The sequence below is a fragment of the Acanthisitta chloris genome, unplaced genomic scaffold (assembly GCF_000695815.1).
Source record: "Acanthisitta chloris isolate BGI_N310 unplaced genomic scaffold, ASM69581v1 scaffold10962, whole genome shotgun sequence".
Lineage (NCBI taxonomy): Eukaryota > Metazoa > Chordata > Aves > Passeriformes > Acanthisittidae > Acanthisitta > Acanthisitta chloris.
In genome coordinates this window covers 27691-38113 of record NW_008662210.1, presented here as the reverse complement: position 1 = coordinate 38113, position 10423 = coordinate 27691, and the positions used below count along the sequence as shown (strand labels likewise).

At 36.8% G+C, this 10423-nt stretch overlaps 1 protein-coding gene across 1 annotated transcript in view; it reads left to right on the top strand.

Moving 5' to 3' along the window:
• Positions 1-10423, top strand: part of KCNK2 (potassium channel, subfamily K, member 2) — a gene marked incomplete at its 5' end in the record, with an annotated part of 27500 nt that overhangs the window by 6148 nt on the left and 10929 nt on the right. The window contains one exon of the mRNA XM_009070517.1: positions 6023-6162. Within this exon, the coding sequence (XP_009068765.1) occupies positions 6023-6162 (140 nt within the window). The remainder of the gene's footprint in view (positions 1-6022; positions 6163-10423) is intronic.

The window sequence follows — 10423 nt, the reverse complement described above, 5'->3', positions numbered from 1 at the left end:
GGTCAGTGATTGAGTTTGGTTCAATAGTTGAGTTTGGTTCAATAGTTGAGTTTGGGTCAACTCTCTTCTCTGGCTGCAATTACTACTCTGCAATAAGTTTTGTTTCCTTCTTAAATATGTTATCACAGAAGTGTTACTACCACCACTGATTGATTCAGCCTTGCTGCAGTAGTGGGTCTGTCCTGGAGCCACTGGCATTGGCTCTGCTGGACATGGGGAAACTTCTAGCAGTTTCTCACAGAAGCCACCCCTGAAACACAACTGATAGGGTTTGCCCTGAGGCTAGGCTTCCGTATTAATTTTGTGGAAATATGCAGAATCTTTTGTACTTGAACAAATTAGTAAGTTTTCTTTATATTTTTTTTGTTTTGCTTCTAAGTCATAACTTCGGTGTGGACACTAAGGGCCACTGATATTTTTGTGGTAGGTTTTGTATAGAACACTCTCCTTGAAGTTTAAGAAAGCTGAGTGTCATAAACAGGGGAGAAATTATAGAGTTAAGGCATGTAATGCCATATAAGGCTGTAGGAGAGGTTTTCATGATAGAATATGGCTATTGCATCTGAAACTGTGGCTTTAGAGCGTGGAGGTTCTTGGTTCTTGTTTTCATGGTGGGAAGCATGCAGCAGACAGAATGATGCTTCAGTTCACTTAGCGCCAAGATGCAATGCATTTGGAAAAATCCTCACACTGGCATTAATTTGTTAATATTTCTGATTTCTTTTTTCTGTCCAGAGTGGCATTTTTCTTACATCATACTAAGAGTGAAAATTACCTTCTTCCACTGAGAATTATAGTAAACTCTAGAGCATAATGGTGGGTAGTAATACTCCAATTTGTAACTTGTCATATTAGAAATTCTTGTAGAATTTTCCAGAATTTTCCTACAGGTTTCTTCTCATTTGTACTAGAGGTCATGTACTCCATTCCCAGAAACTAGAATGCCAAAACATCCCATTTGGTACTCAGAGTCTTAGTTGTTATTTGGAGTCTGTGGAAATTTCAACTGTGGTTTCCATCAACAAGAGAAGCCTTAAGGCAAACATAAAAGGCTGATCATTCATGGTGCATGGAAGGAGGAAAAAGCTGAAGAGCCTTTGTAGTGTGTTCAATAAATATATGAACAGTATTCCAAAAAAGTAAACTTAATGTTTCTCTATCTTGTGAAATGATTAGATTTTTCTAATTTTTGGAGCGGTTGAATTTTTTTTTTGGGGGGGGAGAGAAATAATATTTTTTGAAATTGAAGAAAGTTTATTGTATATTTTCATGTAAAAGAAATAAGAAACTGTACAACACTATGCATGGCCTCATGAAAATCAGGACATAGTCGAACATCCCTTTTCTTGTTTGCAAGAGAAACCATTGACTTTAACATGACAGAAGAAAATCCAGCCAAAACTACGAATACCCTACAAAAAAAACCCAGGAATCTTTTAATGTAAAATGTATCCTTTTTAGTATAATGAGAGATATTACTGGACACTAAAATTAGCACTAAGGCAAGTGAATATATATGTATAAAATGCAATATGTTGTTCGTTTGTACAGATAAATCCTTTAACTTGCAGTGCTGGCTGGAAGGTATAGTCAGATTTCTAGGGGAGTTAATCTAACAGGTTTCAAATCTAAATTAGGTGGCACGTCTAAAACTCGACTGAATTAAGTAGACAGCAGAAATATAAACAGAAGATCAGTAGTCTGTTTCACAGTGGGGCATAATGATGATCTATGGTTATGCCTCAATTGATCCAATTAACCAGATCACAGAATTTTCAAGTCTTCCTTTATAAATATATTCAAACTATTTGGTTATTTTTTGTGGCGTTTTTTGGTTTGTTTGGTTTTCCTTGTTTGAGCTCTGATTTTTAACATTGCTTTTTTTACTGTTTCAGTCTGTAATTGAATCTGACACATTGTAACGCAGATACCTGTGTCCACACTGTATTGCTTGGCCTGAGACCCAGTTTGTAGAATATTGAGATATTTTAGTCTCATTTAATGTCACCAAACTGGAACACTTCACCTGGTGGTCATAGCAGCCCGGTTTGGTCTCACTATGTGATATTACAAATCAGCAGAAAGACCTCTACAGAAAGAGATCACTGTCATGCTGAGCAAGAGGTGTTTTGAGCATCCTGTAAAAGGGCTGTGTGTTCTCCCACAGGCGTTGTGTCTTTTTTTGGCATTTGGAAGTGCTCTTTGTCCCCTCAAGACTTCATGTCCATAATAGGGACTGTCTGGTGTGAACCACACAGCCTGCTTTAAGCTGAAGTCAGAGTTCTGTCTTGCTTGATGTGTGTGTAGGACAGTGTGTAAGGAGTGTTTTATAGCTGTGCTTTGTATTCTGAAGTAGCTCTCCATTTTCTACTGAGTGGCATCAAGTGACTCGTGTGGCCTACTTACGTCCTATTTCACAGACAGTGCAGTATTATCTTGTCCCAAGCCTTCTGAATTTCCACATCTCTGCAGAAGTTAGACTTTCTCTGTCCCTTTTTTTTTTGCAGTGCTTAGAGGTAATTTCTTTCAAGCTGCAGGTCTGAACCTCCATATTTCTTTGGAGTGGGACAAATGATGTTTCTGGATGAAGCATTTTGGTCAGGTTTGTCACAACAGGGATGATGGACTACTGTTCATTATTCTACAATTAAAACCAGATTTAATCATATTCCAATACCCAGAATAATTTTTACTGATGATCAAAAAACATAGATATTTCCTGGTTTGAAGGGCCAACTCTTGAATAATCCATAAATTTGTGCTGGTATGAAATTAAGATACTGTCAATAGCACTTTCTATTCTCTTTCTACTTTTGCAGCAAATAGGCAAACAAAACCAGACAGCTTTACAATTACGTGTTTGTAGTTTGAGTCAGCTGCAGAAAGAATGGGAAGAAGAGTGGCAACAGTAAAGAAAATTCTTTGTTTTCTGTAAATAAATGAAAAAATACATAATCACAGAATAGTTGGAAGGGAGTCATGAAGATCATTGAGTCCAACTCCTGGCCCTGCACAGGACAGCCCTGTGCCTAAGAGCATTATTCAAACACTTGAACTCTGTCAGACCTGGTGCTGTGATCACTTCCCTGGGGAGCTGCTCCAGTACTCAACCACTCTGAGTGAAGACTTTTTTTGTAATATCTAACCTAAGCCTATACTGACACAACTTCAAATACATGTATTTGTAATCCTGATCTCTTACCTGAGAACTAGAATCTCTCCTAATGCACCTCTTAAATCTTCTCTAATGCCATCCTCCTCTAAAACAGATTTCTTCACCGCAATAAGGAATGTGTATGGGCCAGAGAACTACCTATGCTTTCCAAAGTGTTGAAAGTACCAAATAATTTAGAAGTTATTTGGCAGATTAAGAGTAGTGGCAGCAGCAATACAATAGACTGTGAAGAGGATGGATGGGAAAACTCTGGGATTTCTCATAGATTTCAAGTGACTTTGGGTCAAATCTTTACCACTAAACATGGCAATAAACTGTGGCTCTTCTTGCTAAAAGATTATGGCAGTGAGACTGCCAAAGAGTAAGTGCACTCTTGCTGGGAGATTTCTTCTTTATTGTGGTTGTAATCTATTTTGGGTAGAGGTTAAACAAAGTTGGCAAAAAGTTTTGTCCCTAAGTCTACGGAATTGGGTTTGACAAACAAACAACAAAATTCAGCTTCTGCCTTCTCAGCATTTTGCTTCCTAAAGCTCTATATAAGACAATTTGCTTTGCAAAAGAAAGATGATAGCATATCATACTGACATGCTTTTTGTAATGTTACCAGTAAAATCAATAGATTACCTCATGTACTTCAGTACAAGTACATTTACCTATGCATACTCATGCCTATTTAAGTGAATTGTAATTCAGTAGTTAATTAATTAATTTACTCTAAATTCAGCACAGTTGATCTTTGATCATGTTTTCCTACCAGTGAAATCCTAATGACATTCCCAGGTATTATAGCAGTTTGAGCATCCCAGGAGACAGTACTTATCTTAGGACAAGCATCCTTAGGTATGTCTCTCTCTCCCTGAGATTTGATTAAATTGTGAATTCACCCAAGGAGTCCTTGAAATACGGAAGCTCAACAACTAATAAAGGTTTTAGCTGCTGAGCCTTATCCTAGAGGGTTTCTTTGGATACTTTTTGTCCCCCTAACCTTAGGAAAGCTGAACTCCTTTGGGCATGGCTAGATGGAGCCATCTCCTGGCCATTCAGTATGGGGAGCTTGAATGTGAATATGCCCTAACTCCTGCCCTGGTAATTAACTTTGGTGTAAATAAATTAGGTATAAACCATGAAGGAAATTCTTCCTATAGACTGGCAGAGTTAGGTTCCAGTTTCTGTTTATAAGCATAACACACCAAAAATTAAAATCCAGCTGAGTGGATGTTTTTTTGATACTTTCTTGTGCATTGTAGGAACAGCTGAAGATGAACCACCAAGTGTGGCATATTAGTAGCCCCTGATAGAGGTGGTAATCAAACGTTTTTTTGAACTACAGCAGATTTTGGGCAAATCATCCCTAAAATCCTGTTTTACTAGATTGACACGAGATGGATATTGTTAACAAATCACTTCAATTCTGATATTTTTATTATCTTGGGCTGTGACAAACTCAGCCCTTTGGTGGTTGGCTCTCTTCTATTCCAAATAGAGCATTGTCATCTAGCTTGCTTGGGCAGACAAAGGTGTCAAAGTATATCCATTGTCACAATGTGGATTCATGTCTTGGATAGTTGAGTAAACCATTGCAGCTCAATGTATTTTATTGATGAAACGGCTTAATTGACATGAAAACAACAAAATATCTGTCTGTGAGGGCTTCTGTACAACTATAACCATCAGTAGACTTCTCTATTATTTGCATGTCATCTCTGTGACAGGCCAGTTAGGCAAAAATATTACTCTCCACAGGAGTTAATCTTGTTGCTGGAACAAGGTGCTTGATATTTTAGGCTGATTTTCCTATGACTGTTTCAGTATAGGATACAATTACATTATGTATACAGGCACATTATGTACCCATATAGGCACAATAATGTGTCTGGAAAGTTTTTACTGTGGACTCTCCTCAACCGTGGGCAGATAATGCACATCAAACCTCTAGTTGCAGCAACCTAAGCTAGAAGTCTGGTTCTATTTGCCATAACACAGCTGAAGAACAAGTTTAAGGCTTCTATTTGATTATACTGCAAGATGTGAAATGTGAGTTATTTTCTGTTGTCAGGAGCTCTGGATGAATGTAACTTTTTTTCTGTGGGGAAATATGACATCTGTTCTCTATAACTGTATTATACCTGAAAGTTCCATTACAGACATCTCTGAAATTTATCCTTTTTTTTAACTTCAACACTGGAGGGAAGTGACTGGTGCTTATGGCAGTGGGATTCAAAAAGCTGCCTTCAGCTGACATCTATTTTATCCACCTGGTTTTAGTATGATCAGTTCAACTCACATCCCTGCACCTTCATTTCCCTCTGCAAAATGGAGATGATAATGTTTGCCTACCCAACAGGGACTCTTGTTAATGCAGGTGCTAGTTTTTCTTTACTAAGGCTAAAGGGTTCATCTTAAGTATTGAGATGTTTTAATGTCCTTGCAAAAACAGATTTCTCAGGGTATGAACACATTGCATATTCCAGAACAATACTTAAAATCTGATACAGCATCGTTATTTGGAGCAGATGGGATGTCCTTTCATTCAAGCTGTCCTTAATGACCTCTGTCTTAAATGATGCTGGGTCAGAATTTGAATCAGTTCGTGCCCATTCAATGATTATTATGAATGACTGGTACTCATTGTCTAAAATTTGTGTACTCCAAAGTTTACTTTCAAGAGTGGATGAATTTATATAATTTATTCAAATTCAACAAAACGTTTTGCTAGGATTTTTTGCACGGATAAGAAAACAGAAGTTGTAAGAAATGTAACTTTTTTTAAGGAAAAATAATTTAAAACCAGCTTTGCACCTCTAAGTAATTAAGTCTGATTTAATTTTACCTTTATCTTTTTTTCAGGGGGTTCAGATATTGAATACCTAGATTTTTATAAGCCAGTGGTGTGGTTCTGGATCCTTGTTGGGCTTGCTTACTTTGCAGCCGTCCTCAGCATGATTGGAGACTGGCTAAGAGTCATATCAAAAAAGACAAAGGAAGAGGTAAGAACATTTTGAAAAGGGGAAGAAATACTCCTTTTTAAAACCTTTGATTACAGGTCAGGTGAGCTTATAGCTGCTTTTGCTCTTAGGGCATAGGTAAAAGCTCTTCATATATGCAAGCTGCAGCAAACTTTGTAGCCATCTATTCAAACACGCAGTAATTTATTTTCACATGACTGCATATAAAATTAGATTCAATGTACTATTAAATTAAGTGTATATGCACAGTTGCACCTGACTTATGGGGAAAAAAAAGCCCTCTAAAACTCTTGTTCTAGGCAGTGGAAAGTAGGTCTTAATTTTTGAGGCAAAAAATCATTCTGCTTTGTTTCCATATGGGATGCAGCTATGTAAAGAGAAGTACTAAGTTGCTAAATAGTTATAGTTGAGATACCTTTCATCATTTTACAGCAGTAAGAAAATAAATGTTTCATTTCATGCAAGGTATTTGAATGATTTATTTAAATATGCCTGGGTGTATTTTACCATACCTCCAGCAGCATGCCTAATTATTTGTGGTCAGATATTTTGCTTTCAATTCAAATATATTTTTATTTGTAACTGTGGATTTATTATTCCAATAATGCTATAATATTTTAGCTTTAATTTTGTCATTTAATAAAACGTCCTGGTTTTGAAAATGTTCGAGGGTAAATAAAATTTCCTTTGATTGTAGCTTGCACGGTCCAGGTTTTAATAGAAGTTTGAGAAATTAATTTTGTTTGAAGCAGTGTATTATTTCCCTCTAATTTAACTTGAGTTCCTTTGCACGCATCAGTGCATTTATGTTACTCAAATATAAAAACTCTAATTTGTTTTTGATGGAACGAATATGGTGATTACTGTGCACTGGCCTACTACTTATATTGTTTTAAACTACTTGTATTGTTTGAAATTGTTTTCCTAGCTGTAGGGCACAGCATCAATGCCTAGATGTATTCCTGACAATCTCTGAGCTCCAAAGACCTTGTTGTGAAGGGTAGTTTACCATCTAGATACCTTCACTCATTACAGACCCTGGGGCTCCCTGCTGCCTTCTGACCAGAGAGCTGTGGTGTTGCTGGCAGCAGGCAAGACAATGTGAACTGGGCACTTGGGCAGGATTAAACCCTTTTGGTGAGGCATGTGGGGTGGGCAGCCCTTGTTCATTACCCTTGCTGCACTCATGACTATTTGCAGTTAGAGTCAGCATTGTGATGGGTCTGTTTTAAGTACACTTTTACCAGGCATTTCATAAGCACTTAGCTCTGAGGCAGATGAGAGTATTTATGTCATCACTTTCATTTCAGGAGTAGCATCTTTTTCCCCATGCTGTAAATTTGAAAGGATATTTATTGCTTTGCTTACACAGTGAGCTTTACTAATGTCTTTCACATATAAAGAGCAGTGAGGAGCACACAAGCATTCCCATTTGCAAGTTCAACAGCTTGCAGGGTCAACATTTTGTTTTCTGGAAAAGCACTGAGGATGTCTTTAACAGTCAACCTACATGGCTTACCCTGGCTGCAGGGAAACCAATAGAACACTTTAAATGCCTGTAACCTGTGTGGGGTATTTTTTTCTTATGAACTTCAGAATTATGTTGGTCTAGACTGTTTTTCCCTCTGCACCAGGAAGAACTAAGAGTGAGGCAAGCATATGTGGTGTTTCCCCTGTGCACTATCTTTGTGTCTAACTGATCTCAGCTTGGGGCATTTCCTAAATTGTCTGGTTTCTCTGGATGGTTTGAAAAAAAAATGATATGACTGAGGCACTATGATTTGGAACTATGCAAAAATATCTTGTTCAGGCTTGGTTTTGCTGTATTTTCTCTGGGACTGTTGACACATTTTAGTTCTTCACACTATTTTATAGAATTAATCTGGCCTCAATCTCAGTTTCCTCATTCTTTTCTGTTATTTTGGCAGCATCTTATCCAGAATTCTTACTATCCTGATGATATAGTTGTACATAGCACACTGAGGTTGAACTCTTATAATGATCATCTCTTAAGAATGTTTGAATTTTGTAATATCTTGTTTTTATTTTATGCTGAAGCTATTTCAATATAGACTAATATTGGAAAATATTTAAAGACCCATGAATTGAACAAACTCGTGGATTCCTCTAACACATCAAATACATTCCTATTTTTATCAAGTCAAACTCTCTTTGCCAGGTTATACAGCACAGTGATATGCCAAGCTTTCTTTTCTCAGGCACTGGGAATGTATACCCTCTTTCAGCTTTCCATTCTTTCTCACCTTTGTAGCCTAAACAAGCATATTCATTTTGTCTACAGAAAGGAAAACCTCATTCTTCAGATATATCCAGATTCTCTTGGCTGATGCAGGTATTTGGAATTTTGCTGTATACAAGGCTCATGTGTGTTAGGTTAGATTAGAGACAGACATAACATAATTGGTACCATTTGTTCAATTAATCATATGTCTGATGTTCAGAAATCTTCCCCTCTACTTCTTAACCCATTGCCTAGGCATGTATAAAAATTCATAACAGAAATAAAATATTTTAACAGTTTAAAAATGCTGCAGTTTTGAAAATCGAAGAGAATGGCAGTTTCAGAACTGAATTTTGGCATAGCACAAATTGTGTGCTAGTTAGAAAATACAAAAAAAATTTCTGCACTTTACCCTAATGACACTTTGTATGCAGAAAGTTGTAGAAATATATTGCATTTTGTTATAAGACTGGCTGTATTTGAACAGCAGCATTATACAGATAATCGCTTTACAGGTATCTTTTTACGATAAAAACTGCTGCACTTAGCTCATGCCTGCTATCTGCCAAGGAAAATCTGAGTGAAGAAGCTGAGAGTTTAGTGGAAATGTAGTCATCAAGTCTCCTCTATTCTAGCAGAAGCCAGAGGAGACTCTGAATTTCTTGTGTTGTCTGATTTTCATTTAAACCTACATTTACAGTGGACTGTTTCATCCTCTATGGATGCAGATTATAGCAGAGGAACGTATCTGGAGTTCCCGTAGAAATCAGTGCAATGAAAAAACTTAGGTCCTAAGTATGTCTTTTTAACTGTTAGTCCTTGGGGAAATAGCCCTTTATACCTAAACATAGCCTTTGAAGTCAGAAACAATGTTATATACTGAAACCTACTGAGAGGCAGAGGCTATGATGAAATCTACAGAACCATAATTAATGCACTCTGAAAACTGAAATAGTTTAATATATTTCCTATGAACTAGGACACTGGAAATCTTCCATCATGAAACTTACTCACTGTTGGTGTCAACACCTACAAGTAAACAAGATTTTGTATAGGACTTGTATCATACTTATCATGAAAAAATAGTAGTCTACCATGAAGGGAGATACAGGAGGGAGCAGATCGATCCGTAATGATCAACTGTGTTGATTTCAGCCGTCAAAGACCAAGCAGCAAAGTCTAGTGAATGTTTCTAGAGTCCAGGATGAAGATGAAGGGGTTGCAAGTGTTGAAAAGATGCTCTTTTACTTCCTCTCAACAACCAAATCTATATATCAGCAAGGTATATATCTTTTGATAGGCAGCCATAATTATCTTTTTTTTTCTTTTCCTATAGTATAAGGTAAAAAAGTATTGATAGATAAATATCACACCATATTTAAGGTGTGTAAGGAAATCCTCCTTATATCTATCATTCTATTTGTATTTTTTAATATAGTTGCACTGTTCTTAAAAGCAGTTTACTTGTCAGTAATAATGCATTTCACTGCTTCAACAAAATAAAAATCTATTTTTCAGGCTACAACTGTTCTTAAAAGCAGTTTACTTGTCAATAATAATGCATTTCACTGCTTCAACAATATAAAAATCTATTTTTCAGGCTACTCTACCAGGAAAGCTTGCCATATACAAATGGATCTAAGATCAAAAAATCTGATCAGATATGTACTAATGCATAGTAATACTGCATTTTGATATTAAAATCCAGATAACCAATATGTCAGTCAGTTGCTCGGGTGGCTTTTGTCTCCTGAAATACTCTTGAGAGTTTTGAATGCATCAAGTTGGGAGGGAAGTGAAAGACAAGTAGAGACAGAAGTGGGAGTTTTAGAAGGATAGATCTGTTGCTGGAAGCAGTTCATACAGTAAGATAGATGAAATGTCAGAATGTCACTAGAACATGCTGTGTGCTGTAATCTTAAGTAGGCGATCTGTCTCTGAAGTTCAGCTTCAGCTGTACGAGCTTGCCTTAAACTCCCTCCTCTTCATTATTCTTTATACTCTGATTACTCAGAGCACTTTTAAAAGTCTTCTGATTTT